We start from the raw sequence: 23,755 nt of genomic DNA, 5'->3' as shown, positions 1-23,755 counted from the left end.
CATTCAATCTCTCCCTTTCTCCCTCTCTCAATATGTTCCTCTCTCATCCCTTTATTTTATTTTTTTATGTATCATCTCTTCATATTCAACTCACCCTGTGCCCTCTGTCTATACACACAGAAACACACACACACACATACATACACATACATACATTACATATATAAATATATATATATTTGCCCTTCAGCTGCCCTAATACTGAGGAAGTTCTCATGAATTACCCACATCATCTTTCCATGGAGGAATGTAAACAAAACAGTTCAACTTTTGTAAGTCCCTTATGATTTCTCTTTCTTGTTTACTTTTCCATGCTTCTCTTGATTCTTGTGTTTGAAAGTCAGATTTTCTATTCAGCTCTGGTCTTTTCACTGAGAAAGCTTGAAAGTCCTCTATTTTATTGAAAATCCATATTTTGCCTTGGAACATGATACTGTTTTGCTGGGTAGGTTATCCTTGGTTGTAATCCTACCTCCTTTGACCTCCAGAATATCATATTCCAAGCCCTTCAGTCCCTTAATGTAGAAGTCTCTAGATCTTGTATTATCCTGATTGTATTTCCACAATACTCAAATTGTTTCTTTTGGGCTGCTTGTAGTATTTTCCCCTTGATCTGGAGCTCTGGAATTTGGCAACAATATTCCTAGGAATCCTGTTTTTGGGATCTTTTTCAGGAAGCAATCGTGGATTCTTTCAATTTCTATTTTACCCTCTGGATCTAGAATATCAGGGCAGTTCTCCTAGATAATTTCTTGAAAGATGATATCTAGGCTCTTTTTTCATCATGGCTTTCAGGCAGTCCAATAATTTTTAAATTATCTCTCCTGGATCTATTTTCCAGGTCTGTGGTTTTTCCAATGAGATACTTCACATTGTCTTCCATTTTTTCATTCCTTTTGTTCTCTTTTATAGTATCTTGATTTCTCATAAAGTCACTAGCTTCCATTTGCTCCAGTCTAATTTTTAAGGTAGTATTTTCTTCAGTGGTCTTTTGGACCTCCTTTTCCACTTGGCTAGTTCTGCCTTTCAAGGCATTCTTCTCATTGGCTTTTTGGAGTTTTTTGCCATTTGAGTTAGTCTATTTTTTTAAGGTGTTATTTTCTTCAGTATTTTTTTGGGTCTCCTTTAGCAAGTCATTGACTTGTTTTTCATGGTTTTCTCACATCACCCTCATTTTTCTTTACAATTTTTCCTCTACTTCTCTTACTAGCTTTTCCAAATCCTTTTTGAGCTCTTCTGTGCCCTGAGACCATCTCATGTTTTTATTGGAGGCTTTTGATGTAGGCTCTTTGACTTTGTTGACTTCTTCTGGCTGTATGTTTTGGTCTTCTTTGTCGCCAAAGAAAGATTCCAAAGTCTGAGTCGGAATCTGAGTCTGTTTTCCCTGCACGTTCATGTTCCCAGCCAACTGCTTGACCCTTGAGCTTTTTGTCAGGGTACTACTGCTTGTAGAGTAGAGAATACTTTGTCCCAATCTTGAGGAGCTGTTCGGCTATTTTCAGAGCTACTTCTACACAGCAAGCTCTGTCACAGCAGCGCTCCTTCTCCCCTAAGACCTGCCAGCCAGGATTACGGCCCAGATCCAGGCAGGGCAAAGCAGACTTTGCACTCCCGCTCTAATCCGCAGCTTAATTCCTCCCACCAGGTGGGCCTGGGCCTTGAGGCAACTGTAGCTGTAGTTCTGGAAGCAGCCTCAGAGTTATACCACCTCCGCCACCCCCTGGGCAGTGGCGGACCACAAACTTCTTTCGCTCTGTCCCAACAGCTTTTCCCAGTAACCTTCTCTGTTGTCTTTGGCGTTTGTGAGTTGAGAAGTCTGGTAACTGCCACAGCTCACTGATTCAGGGTGCTACACCTGTTCCACCCGGCTCCCAGTCTGGTTGGTCATGGCGTGACCCAGGTTGGGCTGTGCTCTGCTCTCCTCCCAACTCCATGCAATAGACCCTTCCCAGCGACCATCCAGGCTATTCTGGGCTGGAGCCCTGCTTCCCTTTGCTATTTCATGGGTTCTGTAGTTCTAGAATTTGTTCAGAGCCATTTTTATAAGTGTTTGGAGGGTCCTGGGTGAGCGCTTTAGGCAAGTCCCTGCTTTCCAACCTCCATCTTGGCTCCACCCCCTATTAAATATTCTTATTTGCCTATTAAATAAGTTCTTATTTACCTATTAAATGGCAAGCAACATAGGTTTCTGGAGTTGAGTTTTTAGCTCAAATTTTGATCTGACAGAATGATCTGACAGAATGAACCAGAGCTAGTATTTTTTTATGGACCCCAAACTACATTACACCATGGGCAATGCTTTGGCCTGAAGGTTGACAGTAGAAATACGGATTTTCAGTGTGCTCATTAACTAGCTCCGAAGGCCACTGCTCTTCATTGCCGTGAAAGTCAGAGTCCCCCAAGGAACCTGAAGCTCTTAATCATAGGCTTGAGTTTCAGAACAACAGGAGTCAATTTGAACAATGGCATACACTCATAGATTATATGATAATCTCTATACTCCAGGGACTTAGATTTTGACATCTCTACCACAATAGAGGAGGTAGTTGCAGCCATGAATGCAAAATCATACAATGGTTAATGGCAGAGCTATTGAACCAAAGATAGCTACCTCCAGGAATGGCATTCAAAGGCTGGGAGTCTGATGAAGATTTTTGTGGCTAGCAATAAGGAAGATAATAAGGATGAATGATTAAGGAAAGATTGAAGTGATTGAGATGATTAGTCACAATGACAAGGACTTAAACTTTTGTGACTTTGGAAGACTATAACTCCCTGGATAAAGTCATTATTCAAAAATATCATAATGTAAATGTTACAACAGAAGTGAGAAAGGGCCTGTTTAAGTGAGTAATTGCTATTGATTTTCTCTACCAGTGTAGCCACAGAAGTTCTAGGACCATGGGAGGTGGCTTTGTTGAGAATGAGGATAATAATGACACTACTTCATAAGGTTATTAAATAATATTTATACAGAATTTTGCAAACTTTAAAGTGCTATCTAAATGTCAGTTATTATTGTTATTTTGCCAAAACACAGAGTTTTTTTTTTTTTCTAAGCAATAAGACGTGGCAGGAGTTAGAATAGTGACTGTTACCAGGAAACAAAGTTTAGAAAGAGCTCCACATTATAATAGATATTCTATAGATCAAGGAAGTACACTGGTAAAGAGAGAGAGAGAGAGAGAGCAGAGAGAGAGGAGAAGAAGAGTAAGGAAGGAAGCATTTCCATCTTCCATTTTATTTTGTGTTTGCCTGTAAGCTAACAAATTAACTTTTGCTCATGTTGACTTGTTTGTGTAGGACAACAGCCAGCTCCCAGATCCCCAGGTTGCTTTCTTCTCTGTAAAATGGGAGTCATAATACTCTCACTACCTCCTTCACTGGGTTACTGTGAGGAAAGTGCTTTTACGACCTTGAAGCACTATGTCAATGTGAGTCATTAATCCCTGAAGTTTGCCTGTGCACGCCTTCTTTGCCTGTCCCCTTTTTATCCTCATTGCACCTAATAGCCATTCTTTGGGCCCTCCTGGCTCACAGTGAATGTAAATAATAACTGTTTCTCTTTGGGCCAGCCACCCTGAGGGTCTTCCTCTCCCAGCTGATTGTTTTTAATTAAAGGGGCCATCCCTCTATTCACTTCTCAAAGAGTTCATTCGATGTTTCCTAACTCAAAGTGAACACCTGAAAAGACCTTAGCTTAAAAGGGCTAAGGTCTCCCACTGCATCCTGGGCCATCTCCAGTCGTCCTGATCAATATCTGGCCGTTGGACCCAGATGGCTCTGGAGGAGAAAGTGAGGCTGGTGACCTTGCACGGCTCTCCCTCACTCAAATCAAAGTCACTTGTACGTTATATCATCACCTCCCTGATGTCAAGAATGAAGGACAAACCAAAATCTGTGAGTAATCTGAGCTGCCTGCATAGGGACTCAGCTAGCCAGTTCGAGTTGTGCAACTGAGCTCCTCCTCTTGTCTCTTCTCCCCTCCCCTCTCCTCTCCTCAACTCTTACCTGAGGGTATTCTACCCAAAGGAAGGGAAATTTTGATGGCCAAAAGCTAACTAGTTATTTGGGGGTTTACTGGCTAGATTTCTTTCTCAAAGACCAAGCCTTAAACCCAATTCACTCTGAATCTCAGGGATTGGACAACAATAGGTTGCCCTATAGCACAGCTAATAGAAAGATGGCTGGCGACTTTGCACAGCCCTCCCTCACTCAAATCAAAGTCAATTGAAAGTCATGTCATCACCTCTGTGATGCCATGGTCCTTTTCAAGAACAAAGGACAAACCACACACTACCACAACCTTTTATCCACATTGTAACTGTGAACTCCTTTATCTTTGCATCCAGTTAGTGTAGTCTTAGGCCCATTCTATAAACTACGCCAATTCCAGTTTCCATTTTCTTTGTTTTATTTGTCTAGCTGACTCTTCACTACTCTGTATGTGCCCAACATCCTTCATTTTCAACTTGTCCCATAGTCCTTTTTCTTGACCTGATTCTTCCCTTCATAAAAATTGTGTTTCATCTACAACTGGAACTTCTACTCAGCCCAACTCTTGTACATACAGTATGTTGCTAAAGAAACCATGAACAAGGCCAAGTGTTTACAACAGAAGGTAAAGTCCAGCTTCCCTCTCCCAACAGAAGCTGGGATAATGAAAATGGAAATGATAGGAATCCCATCCTAACATGCTCCCTCTCTTGCTATCTCAGAAGAAGAAAAAAATGTGACTTAAATAAAGCACTTATCTAGGGCCTACTGCAATTCCATAATTACTTTTGGTTTTGTTTTTCAGCCTTGGGCACCATCGTTTCTTTCTATGGACACTGATGGTCGTGTCATCAGAACAGATTCTTTCTCAAAAATTCTGTCTTCAGGGTAAGATCATTTTTCAGATAATGTGCATGTTGAAACTACCATTTTTTGTTGTTTCTATGCCAACTCCTCCTAGGGGACTCTTTCATCTTAATGTTTCTTCAAACACCCTTATTTCCCATTTTCTCAGCCCTCCCAGTTCCCATGACCTACTTATGCACTTCACCTCAGTTACACATAGGGTTGCATCTTGCTGTCACCCAGTTCCTTGACCAAGAGCTGTGGAATTCCCTTATGTGATTATAACCTCTTCTTACTCCCACTCTGCCTTACTACTCCCATACCTATTCTTTGACCTCACCTTTGCCTCCAATCCTTGGTACTTTCCCAGGCCATCACTCCTACTCTAGAAGCACTTTTCTCTCTTTTCAGTCTGAATCTTTTAGTTAACCAGCTCAATTCTATATTATCCTCCACTCTCAGATCCCTATTAGCTGCTCCTATCACAAGTCACACCTTGCTGACCCTTCAACCTATATTATTCTCACCATCTTATCTCCTCCACTCCTACTCACTTGTAGCCAAATAGAGCAGGGAGAAATCCCAAACCCAGGACTGACTGGATCCACTACATATTCCTGTTGTCTAATCTCAACTGGGATCTTACTACCACAGGCCATCCTTTTACTTCCTCCTAGCTGACTATCTGATAGATAGTATTCCAAATACTCTCTTCTCTCCTCAAGCCTTCTCTTGAACCCTCTTCCCCACCCTTTCAGCTCCAGACCTCTCCTCCTCCTTCACAACAAAAATTGAGGCCATTCACTTTGAGTTCTCTCATCTTTCTATACATCTTATCATTCACTGCCATCATCCCCACCTTCCTCCTTCTGTCCTCCTTTACTCTAGTTTCTGAAGAGGAGATAGCTTTTCTCACCAAGACCAAGCTCTAATCCTTTATCCCATCTCCTTATATCTTTTCCAGCATATTTTCCCCACTAGCATTCCCACTATCTCTCTAATCTTCAGTACCTCCCTTTCTATTGGTTCCTTTCCTGCTTCCTGTATCCTAGATGCTATCATTCTAGATCTCTTTTCTTCCTTAATCAAATGCCTCAAATAAGCTGTCTATACTCATTGTCTCTACTTTCACTCTTCACACTCTTCTCACTACTTTGCAGTATGCTTTCTGGTCTCATCACCCAACTAAAACTGCTCTCTCCATGGTTACCAGGGATTTCTTTTTTTAAGAAATATGTAGTGGTTTCAACTAAGAAAAATCTATTTTACCTTTGCACACTCTACTACTGAAAAAAAGAAAAGGAAAATCCTTATAACAGTCATGCGAAACAAATTCCCATACTGGCCATATCCACAAAATATATGTCTCATTCCACACCTTAGAATCCATCACCTCTCTGTCAGGAGTCAGGTAGTATGTTTCATCATCAGTCCTCTGGAATTGTGGTTGGTCATTATGTTGATAAGCATTTTTAAGTCTTTCAAAGTTGTTTGCCTTTGCAATGTTGTTGTTATATGAAGTGTTTTCTTGGTTCGGCTTTCTTTACTCTGTATCAGATCATACAAGTCTTCTCAAGTTTCTCTGAAACTGCCTCTCATCATTTCTTATGCATAACAGAATAGCATTTCATTACATTTGCACACCATAATTTGTTCATTTAATCCTCATCCCTCTTGACCTCTCTGTAGTATCTTGCACTGTTGACTACCCTCTTCTCCCGGATACTCACCTAAGTGGCTCTCCTCTAGTTCTCCTATTTGACCACTCCTCACTCACCTTTCCTGGATCAGCATCCATGTCATGCCCCCTAACTATCCTCTTCGCTTCTTTCTCTGTGGTCCCAAGAACCTAATCACCTCCTATAGGTTCAATGACCGTTTCCATTTAAAAGACTGCCAATTGTATGTATATCCTGTCCTAAACTCTTTCCACTTCTGCAATACCAACTTCTTATTGAACATTTTGACTATGCCTGTAGATATTTTATAGGCTTTTCAAACTCAAAGTGTCCAAAATAGAACTCATTATCTTTTCCCCTAAACTGTCTCCTCTTCCAAACATCTCTTGAAGGCACTACCATTGTTCCGCTCATCCAGCTTAAAAACTTCGATGGCATCCTTGACTCCTTACTCTTACCCCACATTCAGTTACCAAGTCTTATTGTTTCCATAAAATCACCCACATCCTTCCTTTCATTTTCATGCACACAGCCACTGCTCTAGTTCAACCTTTATTATCTCTCACACTAATGCAGCAGCCTTATATTTAGTCTCCGTTTCACAAGTCTCTCCCCTCCAATCTAGCCTCCACATAACTGCCAAAGTGATTTTTCTAAAACACAGGTCTGACCATGTCTGTCCCCTACCCAGTAACCTACCTATCACCTCTAGGATCATATATTAAATTCCACATTTAACAATCAAAGCTCTTCACAACCTGGCCCAATTTACCTTTCCAGACTTATTACACATTAGTCCCTTTCATGCCCTCTATCCTCTGGCCACACTGGCCTTCTTACATGTCCTTATACATGACACTCCACCCTTCATCTCTGTGCCTCTTCATTAGCTGTCCCCTATTCCTGGAATGCTCTCCCTCCTTACACCCACCTCTTAGAATACTTCATTTCCTTCAAGACTTGGTTCAAGCTTCCCCTTCTTCAAGAGAACTTTCCCTATCTTCTTCCAGATGCAAATCCATCTCCCCCCTCCCTGCCCCAGAAATTGCCTTGTATATGTTATACATATATATGTATATGTATAGACACACATATATGTACATTTATATTCAAGTAGAATATAAGCTTCTTGATGTCAGAAGAGGTTTCACTATTCCTTCACCTAGCACATAGCAAGGACTTCATAAATGCTTTTTGATTGATTGATTTGTTATTTAAGTACTACTTTTAAAAAGAAACTTCCTACTAGGCATTTTAAAATTTGTATTAATGGACATGCACTGAAGTCTTGCTCCAGGACCTCATTGTGACCGAGAGGTGGGCCTGGGTTCTCAAACCACATGCCTACAGAGTACAACCTCTTACAAATCTTGACAGGCTGGAAGAGCTTCAGGTCTGGGTCCAGCCAACCCAACCAAGTGTGTTGTCTGAGAACCATCCTGATCATCAAGTGATGAATTTTTCTATCTGTAGGAACTCATAAGAACTTCCTACCAAGGGCGAGAGGGATTATGGTCTACTTTGTTGGGGAAATATACACACCAGCAGCTAGGAGGCACAGTAGAGCCCAGAGCCTGGGGTCAGGAAGATCTGAATTCAAATCCAGCCTAAGACACTTACTGTTTGTGTCACCTTGGGCACCGTAAAATAAGGATAATAATAGCACCTACTTCCCAGGATTGGTGTAAGACTCAAATGAGATAATATTTGTAAAGTACTAAGGTACAATGTGTGGTACACAGTAGGTGCTATATAAATGCTTGCTATTGTTTATTAATGCTATTGCTAACCAATGAAATCTATGAACCTATCTTAATGTGTCCCAAGCCCTACGGCCATGGGATATACATTCTTGCCTCCTTGTAGCTAGACACTTGCTAAGGCAAAAATTTTTTAGTCACCCTGAAATAAGAAAAGAAATGGGCTTGTTTTAGAAAAGTAAACCATGAAAATGCTATTCTTTTAGTCTGCACATTTTATAACCCACTTATCTTAATAAAATACCCCAAGAATGAAAATGCCAGCTTTTTGGTCTGATTATTAATATCTACCTTTTCTTCCTTAGTAAGCCTCCATTTTTCAAAGACATTTGGCTCTTAATTGTTTTTAAATCATTGAGAAAAATTGTTAAAATTCAGAATAGTTTAGCTGCTAGATTTTTCAGTTTCAAATATATTTAATGTACTTCTAGAAATGCTGGTGGTAGTTTAACCATTCATTAAAAATTTATACTTAAACTTAAATTCATTCTTTAAATGAGATGTGAAATAATATGATTAGGATGCTTTACACTTATAGAATGCACACCCCTGAAGACACTGTGTAGCCTTATAGTTTCGTTATGAAAGCAACGACTGGAATTTTTGTTATTTGTATAATATTTTTTCTATACTTCCACAGGCTGAGAATAGGTTTTATAACTGGTCCCAAACCTCTGATTGATCGAATTGTTTTGCACATGCAAGTGTCAACAATGCACACCAGCACTTTTACACAGGTAAGGAACCATTGACTAAATGGAACATATTTTTTGTGAACATGGAAAATAGATTTTTTGCAAATAGAGTAGGGGGGTAGGGACAGGCAGGAGGGGTTCCAGGAAGGACTCTTGCACACATGAGAACATTTAGGTTCGAGCCCCTACCCTACCACTTGTTAAACCATGTGATCTTAGAGAAGTGAGGGTGACATGGGGTAGTAAATAGATTTGAAGTCATGAAGACCTCAGTTGAAATCCCACTAGTTTGTCCATGTGTGATTGATCATAGTCAGGTCATTTAATAACTCGGAGCCTCAGTTTTCTCGTTTGTAAAATGCAGGTAATGATACCTATAGTGTCTACTTCACAGAGTTATCATGAAGCTCAAGTGAGATAATCTTTGTAAAGCTTCTTTGCAAACTTTATAAGTGCTATGTGTGCATCACTAAATCGTGGTGGCTGTTTCCTTATCTTTAAAAAGAAGGGGATAGACTAGCTGATCCCCGTGGTCCTTTGCAGCCCCAACCATTATTCTAAAATAGTCTCTTCCCTAGGACCAACTAATTAATTGTAAGATCTTAATTAAGATACAGAATCTAAAAGAGAAAAGAACCATAGTGAAAAGTCAGTTTTGAATTAAACCTGAAGCAATATAGCTTGAGGTTCTTTCTGTCTTTGACTCTTAAATAGTTTTGTAATTGTGTCATCCCCTTGTTTATTTTATTTAATCACACACACTTACGCCTCTACCTTCCTACCAAGAATGCTAAATTAGGTGTTTATATATTTTAAAATAAGGAAAATTAAGGTTGGTTATTATTCTATAAATTTCATGACATCCTGAAAAATAATTACAACCATTCCAAGGTCACCAAACTAAAACACACCATTATAGAGAAAAACAGTTCTGAAGAACATATATTGAAAAGGCAAAAGGATTGTACAACTAGAGCTGGAAGGGACCTTAGAGGTTATCTAGTGCAACTCTCTCATTTGCAAGTGAGGAAACTAAGGTCCACACTGATTGTGACCCACAGATAGTGAGTGGCAGAACCAGTTTTCAGGTCTGTGTGCTCTGACACCATGCTAGAGTGAGACCTTTGCATGTTTCTGTACATTCCAGAAGAATACTATCTCATAAGTTTTCCATTACTATAACATTAGGTATTCCTCATACATTTTTCCATCATTTTTAATAAAATATACCCATCTGCTTAAATAATATCTAGCCCTTCCAATTTGGGACATCCCTTCCAAAGGAGCACTACTTGTTAAAGCTGAAAGAATTATCCCTTAATGTCTATTACATGTTCATAGTGTTTTAGGTGGTAGGCACGTAATGAGAGGAACCAGTAATAATAGTAATAACAGGACTGTAGAATCTACAAAGGGTTTGTATTCATTTGAGCCTCACCATAGCGCCCTGTATCACAAGTGACACTCTCCCCTTCTATAGATTAGGATACTGAGACTCTGAATGGCAAGGTAATTCTGGGTTGAAGAGTAAGTAAATGTGTGGTTGGAAATGCAAGTATCATCCTCCTCATCTTACAGATGAGGAAACTGAGGCATAGAGGTTGTGATTTGCTTAAGGTCAACACATTCCTAAACAAATGGTATAACAGAGAGATTTTTTAAAAAGAAAAGAAAAAGAAAGAAAATGAGTGAAATTTGTTGACATTTAACAGACTCTTGAACCCTTCTAGTAATAACATCTACTTGGGTATGATTTCCCTTAAACGGAGGTTTCCAGAGATGCTTTTCAATCTATCTTCCTCTTCTGTCTAAGAGATGAGCCACTCTCGGCAGGCTCAAATGTGATGTTCACTTGAAAGCCACAGGCAAGTCCAAGTTGGGGCAGGAAAGCCAGGACAGCTTAGGAAACCTTTTCGCAAACTCTCAATTCCAGTGTCTTCTCTTTGTTAATTATTTCCTACTTATTCTGTATCTAGCTTGCTTCATATTTATTTGTTTGCATGTTATTTTCCCCATTATTAGATTGTGAGCTCCTTGAGGGCAGGGACTATCTTTTCTTTTTGTATCCCCAGAATCTAGCATAATGCCAGCACATAGTAAGCTCTTAATAATATTTTTGATTGACTAATTTGCATGAATTATAACCCTTGAGTCATTGGTTTCCATCCTTTCATTAACTGAATTTGAGGAATCTGTGACCAACCCACACATGTCAATTTCCCATATTCTCCATGGAGATTACCTAAAAAATTGGGAATTTTTCCTTATCATAATGAGCTTAACAGAGCAACCCCACATCTCTTCCATGACCCATACAACAGAGGAAAATGACTGAGGATCTCAAACAGTCCAATATACCATTCCTGGGAAATAGATGTATGACTCCTTCACCCCTATATGTGTTAAGCAATTTCAGTTCTGTACCATGATTTAAGAAGGACATTGATAGGCTGGAGAGTAGCCAGAGGAGGACAACCAGGGTAGTGAAGGGCCTTGAATCCATGTCATGTGAGGAGTGTTTGAAGAAAGAAAACAAGACCTGGGGGAGAGGAGACACGAAAGTTGTGTTCCAGTAGCTGAAGGGATTGGACTTAGTCTGGTCTCAGAGGGCAAGATGGAAACAACGGGTGGACACGACAAAGAGGCTGATTTAGGCTTCACATTCAGGAAGTGATTCCTGACAATTGGAGCTATCCAAAAGCAGAACAAGAAGTGGGAAGCACCCTTTCCTAGGGTGTCTTATAGATAAAAATTAAGGACTTCTCATCAGACTATAATGAGGGTTCCTCTCATGTATGGGTTGAATGAGATGGCAAGCTAAGTTCCCTTTAAACACTGCATGCCTACCATATTCTTTGCTGTTCCTAGAAAAGAGAAAGAGAGAAAAGAAAATGGTTCTAGGACTATGGACATGATAAGAAACAACAAAATGGAAAGATAAAAAAGAGCCTTCCAGATGGAGGTTGCTGCCTATAACTTTGTATTTTGTTTTGCTCCTTTCTAATTCACTTAGCATCTGTAAGTTGGATTTACACTCAACTGTGTGTCACATTCCCTTACTATGCTCTATGAAGGCCTTCTGCGATAACTTTGTGTCTTAGCACTAACCCTGTGTGGGAAGCACACACTAGGTTAGTTTAATTGAAATGTGAAGCTGTGGCAACGTTCCTAGCCATAGAATGGCCCTCTTTACCTCAGAAACTTGCTAAGCCCCCTCCCTTCCATATCTACTCCACACAAATGAAGCAATACCTCATCACCTCATTTTACTTTTACTTTAATTTAGTTTCATTTTTTTTTTCAATTAAAATCTACTTTCTCAGGACAGCTAGGTGGCACAGTGAGTAGAGAGCACCGGCCCTGGAGTCAGGAGGATCTGAGTTCAAATCCGGCCTCAGACACTTGACACACTTACCAGCTGTGTGACCTTGGGCAAGTCATCTAACCCCAATTGCCCTGCCTTCCCCCCTCCAAAATTTTAAAAAAAATCTTCTTTCTCTTCCTCCCATTTCCCACTTCCCATTGAAAAAGAAAAGGGAAAAACCCTCATAATATACATGCATAGTCAAGCAAAGGAAATCCTCATATTGGCCTTTACAAAAATAAAATAATAGATTTTCCCATCTGAACCCTGAGTTTTAGTGGTTTCTTCTCAGGCATTATTTTCCTGTATTAGCATAGATAGTAATATAATTTTCTTTCATATTATTGTTGTCAGCAATCCTGACAACAATCCTTTGCCTTGTTTCAAAAAAAGTTCAAACTTTAAGCCTGGAACAAGCAATTGATCTGGAGTCAAAGGACCTGTGCTTAGAAATTGGCTCTGCTCCTTGCTGTCTCTATGACCTTGAGCAAGTGTCCTGTCCTCTCTGGGCTTAAGTTTCCTGATGTGTAGAATGAGTAGATCAGACTCCATGACCTTCCAGCTGCAAATTCTGTGACATTTCTAAGTGTAAATGATGTCGCTATGAATTTCACTTTTCAAGAAAAAAATTAAATTTTAATAAAAACAAAACTACTTTCTTTACTTTGATCCAATGTTAAGTGTTTCACTTGTCAATTCAGGTAGTCAGCACTTGGATAGCTATAGTGAGCTCTGGTTCAGGGCAGTGTGGATCCGAGAGCCTTCAGAACCAGAGCTCACCAGAGATGATTAATAACTGCCCTCAATTTTTACATCTAGCCAACTGAAAAAATGTAAACAGTCCTTTTGCAGTGAGGCATAGGTAAATTTTAGTCAGTCAATAGGCATTTATTAAGTGCCTACTAAGCACCATGACCCTGACCATTCTTTTTTTTCTTTTAGCTGCTGATAACCCAGCTCCTACAACAGTGGGGAGAAGAGGGCTTCCTGAAGCACGTAGACAGGTATTGACATTTTGGTTAAGAGTTTTGTAAGCCCAGGGACTCAGCACTCATAATGGGATGTGATCCACCTGTGTGAGTTATAATGAATGTTGAACATTTGCTCCTTTTATAGGAGTTCAGGTAACATTAAAATTGCTTCAGGTCTTTTAACGCCTCTATGGAAGTTCTTGTAGTTCTTCCTTTTTGTATGTAGAGAGGGCAGCTAAAATAATTCAGAGACTTGGTAGAAGTTTGGTTTAAGGGAGTAACCCTTCCAACTGACACTTCCTTGCACTTTATCTTGTTAAGATGGTACTGAAACACTGGGACAATTTTTTGTTTTTTTTTGTTGTATGGTTTAGATCTGGTTCAGTGTGGGGAACTCGTATTATGGAAACACTTTCCACTGATGCACATGGGCAACTCTTCCTCTTAGAGAGTTCCCTGGGGCACCAAACCTTTAAATGACTGGTCCAGGGTCACTTCTCCTTGTAGGTTTATGTCAGGCAAGACTGGGACTCAGGTTTTCCTGACCTCCTCTCTCCACTTCTCTTTACTGCCTGTTACTAAACAATCATAAAGGCATTTAAAAATGTCAGTTAATGGAATAATTACATATATATATATATATATATATATATATATATATATATATATATATATCTATATATATTTTCCATGAACAGTCTCAAAAGCAGCATCAAATAGGTTTCCCATGCTTAAATGGAAACTCTTAACATCCAAAGGATGATAGAGCCTCAGCCCTGGGTATGTGATAGATATAGTTTTAATAGCTTAAAATGGCATTAAGAATTTGGGCAGGGGGAACACTATTTTTGGCTGCGAGTGCTATACACACAGAAATTTATATAAAATCAACCTGGAAAAAGTGGGCTGAGGAGGCAGACTGTCTGAATGATCAGGGTAATTACTTTGTTTATGTAGACCTGGTTTCTAAGTCACTCTTGTGACTAGTTATGGGCCTGAGAACATAATCTAGTTTTCCTCTTTCACCTACTAGTGATTGATTCTGCTGCTTCTAATGTGATCTTGTTTTCAGGGCCCACATTTTTGTCCTTTCCTTCATCATTTTGGGGCTGTTCTAGAGACAAATAGGCTTATTATCTTCTTTTACCAAGCACTCCATGCTTTGATGAAACCTGGAAACCAGAGCAATTTCTTATCAACTGTGTTCCAGAAACCTATTAGCCTCTGTAACCTTTTCCAAGAATGTTCTGACTTTTTCATATTGACTTTTGGCTTTTAGGGTGATAGCCTTCTATAAGGGGCAGCGGGATGCCATGTTGGCAGCTGCAGACAAGTGGCTCAAAGGTCAGTGGATTGTGCATCACGTCCTTAGAAATAAACTACTCCCCTCAGACTGAGCCCGGATCCCCATTGTTAATAACTGTCAGCCCAAACAAAACAAGAGCCTCAACTACAAAATTTCTTTTCCTCAAAATTACCTGAAAATTAATAAAGAACAAATATCTATCACAATCCCATCCATTTGCTCTTTATCTTAAATTTACTAAGATTTTGTGGCTCTGTTTTTTAAATTTGCATTTTCTTCACTATTATTTATTAGTCAAAAAAGATACCTAGAACATTTGCTAGAATTTAAGTAGAACCACAAGTTCTCCTTTTTTAATTATGTTCAATGTCTATTGCTAGAATTTTGGGGTTTCTTTTTAATTACTTTAAGTAGAAGATGGCATATGAAAAAGCGCGATTGACTCTACTTATCAGAAATAAGTAAGGTGTCCAAGACTAGAATGGTAACAGTCCCATTGTATTATGCCCCACTGAGGCTACATGTAAATATTGGGTTTGGATCTGGGAACCACATTATAGGAAGGGCCTTGATAATCTCTAGTGCAACCAGAATTACAGAGTAATCTAGAAGAGGGCAGCCAGGGTGACAAATGGCCTCAAAATCAAGTTATACAGGGATCAGCTAAAGGAACTAGGAATGTTTAACCTGAAGAGCAGAAGAGATGTAGTGGGGGCATGGTAATCATCGTAAGTATTTAAAGGGCTGTCACGAGGAAGAGGAGCCAGACTCATTATACATGGCACCAGAGAGCAGCAGAACTAAGAACAGTGAATAGAATTTGTAGGGACAAATTTAAACTTGATTTAAAGAAACACTTAGAGCTGGCCAGGAGGAGAATGGGTTGCTTCTAAAGTAGTGTGCCTTCTCTCCTTGCAGGAAGTCTTAGCATGGTCTGAATAACTCCTTCTTGGTTATGTTGCAGGGGTGCAGTTTGGACTAGGGGGCCTCTGAGGTCTCTTCCAGCTGTGAAAGTATATAATTCTGTAAGGTTAAAGAAGTAAACACACCTCTCCCACCCCCAGCCCCACCCCAGGCATCTTCCAGCTGTGAGAATCCATGACTCTGTGAGAAATAGCTTCTACTTTGAGTAGCAACAGCCCTTTTAGAAGTAGTTTGTACCACTTCCTGAGACCTCAAGCAACAGTCCAATTTGAGTTACCTGTTGAGAACTTTCATTCCAAAGTGATTTAAATCCTGCTAGCCTATTTACATCTTATGTCAAACATTACATGCATATGTATGTGTGCTAATCTTTGTTGGTATGTCATTAAAATATCATTTGAGTCACATTTTGTAACAAAAGAGTGAGTAGAATGAATGGCTGATATAACCATCTATGGTGCACTTATAAAATGAAACCTTTCTCTCAATTATAGTTCAGCCCTAACCTTGAGGGAACCAATTTTGTAGTATTCGGTCCCCAGGGAAATCTTGGTAATGATAGAAATCTTTGCTGCTTAACTAGAATAATGGTGTTGCTCTGATAAGTCTGAATGACAGGTGTGGGAGAAGAGAAAGCACAACATTTTCATGATGCCAAGATTTTCTTGTTCGCCAGTCATTTTTTAAAAGTGGAATTTTTTTTTATCCTTGAACTGTTTGTTCTAATACTTAGTTGGGGTGGGGGGGACAAAGGAGCTAATAAAAAACCCAAATGGTTTAATTGTTTCTTCTGGATGATGGACTCACACAAGATGATTTAAACAATGACCAAAATGAAATCAGGGATGTCACTTATCAGAACTTTGAAATTATGTTTTTTTTAATTTTATATTTGGGGGGAGAAAGCTTTGGGAAACAAAATACATGTTAATTAGCTAAGTATTTGTATCATCAAGTAGTTTTCCTGATATCATCACTGCAGATAAAGATGAAAGGTGTTTAACCTCCCACTTTTATTTCTAGGTTTGGCAGAATGGCATGTCCCTGTTGCTGGGATGTTTTTGTGGATTAAGATTGAAGGTGTTTCTGATACAAAACAGCTAATTATGGAAAGGGCCTTGCAAAAAGAGGTAAAAAAATAATAATAGTAATCTCAACAAAAAATTTAAATCCTTTACTTAAGTTACCATAAAATTTCTCATTTTTCCTAACTTTATGGTTGTAAGTTCTAAAATAGTTATTGCTCAATCACATTATTAGGTGCTTTGAGATGTATGTGGAGAAGTATGTAAAGTACTAGACATAGAGTCAGAAAGACCTGGGTTCAAATCCTACCTTGGACATTTACTAATAAGACCCTCAGCAATTCACTTAACTTAGCAAGTCACATCTCTAGATTTTGATTTCACCAAATATAAAAGAAAGAAGTTGGACTTGATGATCTGGGGGAAGCTTTTAAGGTCTAAGTCTATAATCTTTGATCCTTTAGGGAATAAAAGAACAAAGAGGAGGTAGTGAGGACAAGACAAATGAAGAGGTATCATTAGGAGAACTAGAATGATGTAGTGCCATGGAAACCAAGGAGCAACAGAGTTTCAAGAAGGAAGAGATTTTGAAGGGTGCCACGTGAAGCAGAGAGCTCAAGAGCAATGATAGTTGGATTTGACTATTTTTTTGTTATCAGTAGATCATAAAATGTAAATTTAGAGTTAGAAGAGACCTTCTAGGACATCAGATACCACTTCATTTTTACAGGTGAGGAACCTGAGAGATGTTCATGTGTGAGAGATGTTCAGTGACTTGCCCATGACCAGATAGTAAATGTCAAAGGTGAGGTTCAAACTCTGTTCTTCCTGAATGCAAGTCCATCATGCTCTCTACCGCATTACATTAATTTCATTGTCAGGTTGGGGGTGGAAACCAAATTGAATAAAGAATAGGAGGGCAGAAAATGGTGACATGCAATGTAGAATATTCTTCCTAGAGTAGTATGGGTGGTCCCTCTCCACTTGGCCCGATTTGCTTAATGCAAAGTTTTCATCTACTCATCCCACTTCCTCCTCCAAGTCTGCTCAAATTACAACTTAAATATGGAACTAACTCACTCCAACTCAAGCTTCCTCCAGTCACTCCAACAGTTCCTGAAATGTTCCCGCCTCAGCATTTACCTGGAAGAGAAAAGACAGATCCCTCAACCCCCTGTTTGTGCAGTCTACCAGTAGGAGTACTTCTTTTGTCAGTGTATTTAGCCACTTAATTGTTGATATTCACCTTGAATGATATCTGTGAATTTCAGAATTTATCTTAGATCACAAATTCTGAAGGGAAGGCACCTTCACATGCTGTCTAGCATAGCATGACTTGCAGGTGGGCATTTAATAAATGGTTTCATTGATCATAGTAATTTCTAATATGACTTATTTTTGGACAAGTTTTCTTAACTTTAAATTAAATTTAGATTTTGGGTTTCAGGGGTCCAAGTATTTGAGATCAGACTGCTATCCCTTAGATATTTCATTTTCCCTTTTAATCTTCTCCAGAATGTTGCTTTTCTTTAAAAAAAAAAACCTTTTTAAAAGGTCATACTCAGTTGAATCATTTAAATTAACACAAATTTATTCTTTTAGGTATTACTAGTTCCTGGGGATGCATTCAACATTGATAACACAAAGCCTAGTTCCTATGTCAGAGCTTCCTTTTCTCTGTCTTCTCCAGAACAAATGAACCAGGTAATATAGTTTGTTCAATAGCCAAGTATTCATAACTGGGGGACCTCCTGCCAAGGGATCCATGGATAGATTTCAGGGGAGAAAATTATATCTTTTATTTTCACTAACATCTAAACCAAATCTAGCATTTCTTCCATTATGAGTATACTAATGAATAAATTAAAAGGCATTTATTAAGTGTGTAACATTCACAAAACACTGCGCTAAGCACTGAGGATACAAATAGATAAGTAAGGCAGTCCCTTAAGGAGCTCACATCCTAATTAATGGGGGAGACAACATATATGGATGGTTTCATCTCCAAATCAAATAGAAAGCACCACTAGGAACAGCCAGCAGAGATTATTTTGAGAAGAAATCCACAGACTTCCCCAGACACACACAAAAAGATTACTAACCTCTGCTCTATGGTAAATTGATCTATCTCAGTGCTCTTTGGTACAAATGTGTTTGCACTTATAGTCCAAGTAGATATTTTCTTAGTTTTCTGACAAAATGAAAATACTAGCTGATGCCTGAATAACATGAAACATCCACACAGCACTTCCTTGTTGTACGGGTCTGGGGAGAAGATCACAAAGCACCAGATATATGATCCACTAAAGTCCTCTTGCAATGCTTCTTCACAGTGTCGAGGTGGCCCTGAGTTCCTGAGGGCTAGAGCAGCACAACTCCAGCTCTGGCCAGTCCTGCTATAACTAGAAAGGCTTTGAGGATGGAGCGCAGTATAGATTGCATGGCCGGTGACCTCTGTTGCTATTTCAGTAGCCGTAACTGACTAAAACTAGCTGCTCCCCAAAGAACACTCTACCTATGAGATGCTTGGTCAGAGCGGGGGAACTCAAAGTCACCTCTCATTCCCCTCTACAAATGTAGCGCATAAAGAGATCCTCCACCCTGTGTGTGTGTGTGTGTTTACAGACGCAGAAACTGAGGCTAAGAGAGGTTACATGTCATCCAGGATCATGCACTTACTAACTAAAGTCTTCCTAAGTCTAGTGTGCCACCTAGTACCCAAACAATATCAAAAATGGGAAGGGAAGGAAAACGAAGGAAAGTGAACGGTAGGGAAGGGAAAGGGATGAAAGAGAAGGGAAGGGAAAAGAAAGGAAGAGAAGGGAAGGAAAGAAAAAGGGAAGACAAGGGAAGGCAAGGAAAGGGAAAGGAACATTCCTAGCTGAACTTACAAAGTTATGACAGAGCTCTCTCCTGACAATCTCTTCATTTTCATTTTAGGCTTTTCAGAGACTGGCCGAACTTATAAAAGAATCTTTATGAAGGGAGGAAAAAAGAATCATTGTAGTCATGGATTTTCGCTGTCAACTTCTATATTTCACAAAGAAGACATTGGTGGTGATATTATACCCATGCTTTGTTAGAGATTTAATCATGGATGTGACATTCCTGAAAGGCCTTGTGGTGACTGCCAAAAATTACAATGCACCATTATGATTGTTTTTATAAAATGGCTGACTGCAAAGTTGATTTTGTTGTTGTCATTTAGTTGCAATTAGATTACATTCCAAAACCCTTTTTGATTTGCCTGGAAGTTCTTAAGAATTTTCGTATGAGATTGAAATTATTTGTGTTGCAGCCAAATAGTGTATTCTAGAGTTTTGGAAATACATTTGGTCAGTCTGAACTTAGGAAACTTTGAAAGAGAGCATTTTTACTTCCACTGAAATGCTTCAATTCAAAGATGGTTTCCTTTTTTTTACATGACTTTTTTAGGCTAAGAATGGAGACTTGACCTGTGGCTTCACTGGTAAATGGTTATGGTAACTTCCTCCACCATTGTAGGTTGGAACCTTCTCTGCAACTCATAGTCTTAGAAGGTTGCTTGGGGCGCTGAGTTAAATGACTTGGCCAGGGTCACACTCAGAGGCAGGAGGTGAACCTAGGTCTTCCTAGCTTGAAGGCCTGCTCTCTCTCCACTACCCCATGCTGTCTCTCATCACTTAATATTCAACATTATAGATTGTTTCCAATAAGGAATTAAACAATCACCAAGAACCGGTGAGTCTCAAAGGTTTTCCCCAAAATCATAGTATGGTGCCAATTAAGTGTATAAAACATTTCATGGCTGGAAGTGAAATCCTGGAGTTGAGAAAGTACTTCAGAAGTTTCACTGTGGTCAGCACCAGTATATTGCCTTGTCTGACACACCACAGAGCTGGCCACTTCTCCACCAGAGGTTTTCAATTGGAGAATCTTATGCCTGATTTTTATAACAGTAAACAATGGGAAAAAATAAGAATTTATTCTTATAGAATTCATTTATAGAAAGATTTTTTACAGACAGTTTTTCCATAGCACATCTATTCCATGAAGCTAAGGATAACTGTTAGACTAACTGAATACTACTAACCATACTAGGAAGGCCTCAAGGTCAAACTATCTGCATCCAGAAGTTAAGAATCATGTCATCTGTCATTCAGTAATTTCAGAGTCAACTGAAACATTATAGAAATCAACACATACTTTTTATGGAAAGTTTGATTAAAAGTAAAGCAAAGTGTGAGCAAGGTAGGGTACTTTGTGATGACTAAAGGTCATTAATTTGAGATCAAGACCCCCAAAAAATTAACTTTGAATTAAATGGGATTCGAATTAACCAGTATCTCTTTATAACTTCAAACAACAGAGACTCCAATAAGTGTGTTTCTTTAGCCAGAGAACCGTTGAACTACTTTGGTAATTTATCAAGAGCTGGAAGAGAAATTGAGAAGTAAATTAGAAGATAACATTGTTTACAATTATCTGTTCTCTCTGTCAGGTGCCTACAAATGGATCTATATTGAACCAGCAATTCAGTTTTTTGTTTCTTTCTTATATCTGTACTAGATTGTAAACCCCATAAGAGTAGGAACTGTGCCTTTTCTAAACCTTGCATCTCTCCCTATCCCTAATGCTATTTTCTAAAATAAATGTTTAATGAATGAATACATGAATGACTTTTTAAAAATTGATTTTCTTGCTTACTTTATAGCAAGGTATTATTAATAGTTTTAAGAAGTTGCTAACAACAACAATTATATCTAATTTGGTCCTAGAAAAACCGGTTACCCAAGGTCTAAAAATAGAAACTGAATGAATGGTCAGAAAAGGTAGAAGGGATGCCCTACAGGAAGAAACAAGGTAACCCAATGTTATTTTGTTAATATAAAACTGTCACCAGGCCCTGCACTCTGCCTCAGGGTAGGGGAAATATATTTCACTCAAGGCCCATCCAGTGAAGGCCTTATCATCTGATAAAGCATTTAATGAAATATACTAAAAATAAATAAATAATGGGAGAAACCACACCACAAAAAATCTTTGGGGGAGGGAGACAACACATTCTGAGATCTCTGAAAGGAGAGTTGCTTTATGTTGTTGCTAGAACAATTCTGCCCCAGCTCCTTGCCTTCTCATCTGAGGCCTCCAGGGAGGCTGGAGGGAGGATGCTCTGAATTGCTGCTGGAAAACCTTTTCTGCAGCTTCTTGTCCCTCCAGGTCACTAGGCAAGACCCTGGCTCTGTGGTGTTAATCACAGCTAGCTCTCCCTCTGTATTGCTGCTCTGTCCTGAAGTCACCTTTATGTCATCAAAGTTCCACCCTCCACAGGGATTGCGGTGTCCTGAAGCTGCCTTGGCTGTCACCTCTCCTGCCTTGGTACCTTGTAGAAAGAACAAGGGCGACTGCTGATTGGGTCTCCAAGACCGAGGTTTACATAAGTTCAATTGACTTGTGGCTATGACTGGCTGCATTTTATGTGGTGTGAAATAAGGACTTCCTCTACCCAATATACATGGTACCTCACATATTTGGGCAGGAACTGGGGATTCTATTGCCCACATTTCAGATATAGAAGTATATATAAATATAATATAAATTTTACTTACCTAGCATAGGAAGTATGGTAAATGTTATCTACAAAATAAACAAAATTTGCCTGTTATAAGTATGGATTAACTTATGTAGAGGCAGCTGTGGCATAGGGGAGAGTAAGCTGCTCTGGGAGCCAGAAAGACCTGAGTTCAAGTTCTACCACTTTCACATACCAGCTATGTGCTCTTGAGCAAATCACTTTACCTCTAAGCAATTTTCAAAGATAAAAGTTATTAACTTAGGTTATATAACTTTAAAAAATGTTTTGTAGAGGAGACTTCCGGGGGGCAGAGCTCTCTCACAAGGTCTGTCAGATTCCTATAAAAAAGTGAATTTGAGCAGATTTGAGAGTTAGAAACCGCGAGCAGTCTGCGTGGGGCAAATTTCCAAGCCGGGAGAGTCTGAAAGGCCGAAGGCACAAATCTGTAGGGTCGGAGAGGGCTCCTCGTGCAGAGCTGCTCCAGACCAAAGCAGAAGCGGCTGGCCGGGAAATCCACATGGGAGACAGGCTGGGAGAAAGCTGGGCGCCCGAAACCAGCGGAGGTCCCCAGGCCTCCCAACACAGGATGGCAGTCTGTGGAAGCCACGAGAGGCAGCGCAACACCACCAGCCGTGAAAACACCGACCCCTGAGGCTTGCAGCCCGAAGGAATGAAATGCAGCTCCTTGAACTTCCGGGAGACATAATGTCCAGGTAAATGGCTCTGATCCCTCTCCCCCTCACCCAGAGAATTCCTTGGAAAAAAAAAGAATGCTGGAACAGAGGGGAAAAAAGTGGGGCTTCAGTTGTCAAATAGTAGAAGTTCATTAGACCCAGAGGGGCAGAGTCGGCAGGGGTCAACACCAGGAGCCCAGATGTAATCTTGCTCCCCCAGAGGAAGTGCCAGACATCAGCTCAAACAACAAACAGCTGAGAACATTGCTGAAGGGCAACAGTGCTGGAGAGCACCCAAAGGGAGTGAGATGCCAGGGAGCCAGACCCCTCCCCCACACCTCAGGAAACTGAAGGAAAGCTGGGAAAGAGAGCCCTGAGCCCCAAAGGCAGAAATTTGTTGTAAAGCCAAGAAAAGGCAAACCAACATGAAGAAGAACACAAAAAAAAAAAAAACCGAGGACAATACATTCTTTTTATGGAGACAGGCAGGATCAACATACCAATATGGAAGAGGACAGCAATGACACTGTAGATACATCAGATACCTCAAAAGGTAATGGGAACTGGTCTTCAGCCAAAAAGCACTGCTGGAAGAGCTAAAGGAGGATTTTAAAAACCAAATTAGGGAGCTAAAAGAAAATATGGAAAAAAAGATTGGCAAAATGGCTACGGAGATTCAGAATCTAGAGAGAGAAAATGACACCCTGAGAGGCAAAATCAACCAATTGGAAAAGGAGACTCAAAAGCAAAATGAAAACACTAACTCATTAAAAATTAGAGTTGAGCAAGCGGAAGCTAATGCATCTATGAGGCACCAAGAAGTAGGAAAATAAAACATAAAGAATGAAAAAAATAGAAAAAAAAATGTGAAATATCTGATTTGGAAAACAACTGACCTGGAAAATAGATCCAGGAGAGACAATTTAAGAGTTATCGGTCTACCGGAAATCCACGATGAAAA

The 23,755-nt window shown here is 39.6% G+C and overlaps 1 protein-coding gene across 3 annotated transcripts in view; it reads left to right on the top strand.

The window, feature by feature from the left end:
* The window catches only part of AADAT (aminoadipate aminotransferase), a 42,824-nt gene extending 21,609 nt beyond the window's left edge, over window positions 1-21,215 (top strand). For all 3 annotated transcript variants that reach the window (XM_036762829.1, XM_036762828.1, XM_036762830.1), the window contains exons 8-14: window positions 4,802-4,884; window positions 8,922-9,018; window positions 13,283-13,344; window positions 14,591-14,655; window positions 16,565-16,671; window positions 18,169-18,270; window positions 19,507-21,215. In XM_036762829.1, coding sequence (XP_036618724.1) covers window positions 4,802-4,884; window positions 8,922-9,018; window positions 13,283-13,344; window positions 14,591-14,655; window positions 16,565-16,671; window positions 18,169-18,270; window positions 19,507-19,548 — 558 coding nt within the window. In that variant the 3' untranslated portion in view covers window positions 19,549-21,215. The remainder of the gene's footprint in view (window positions 1-4,801; window positions 4,885-8,921; window positions 9,019-13,282; window positions 13,345-14,590; window positions 14,656-16,564; window positions 16,672-18,168; window positions 18,271-19,506) is intronic.
* Window positions 21,216-23,755: the final 2,540 nt, after the last annotated feature.

The sequence above is a fragment of the Trichosurus vulpecula genome, chromosome 6 (genome assembly GCF_011100635.1).
Source record: "Trichosurus vulpecula isolate mTriVul1 chromosome 6, mTriVul1.pri, whole genome shotgun sequence".
NCBI lineage: Eukaryota > Metazoa > Chordata > Mammalia > Diprotodontia > Phalangeridae > Trichosurus > Trichosurus vulpecula.
This window is presented reverse-complemented; position numbering and strand designations above follow the sequence as displayed.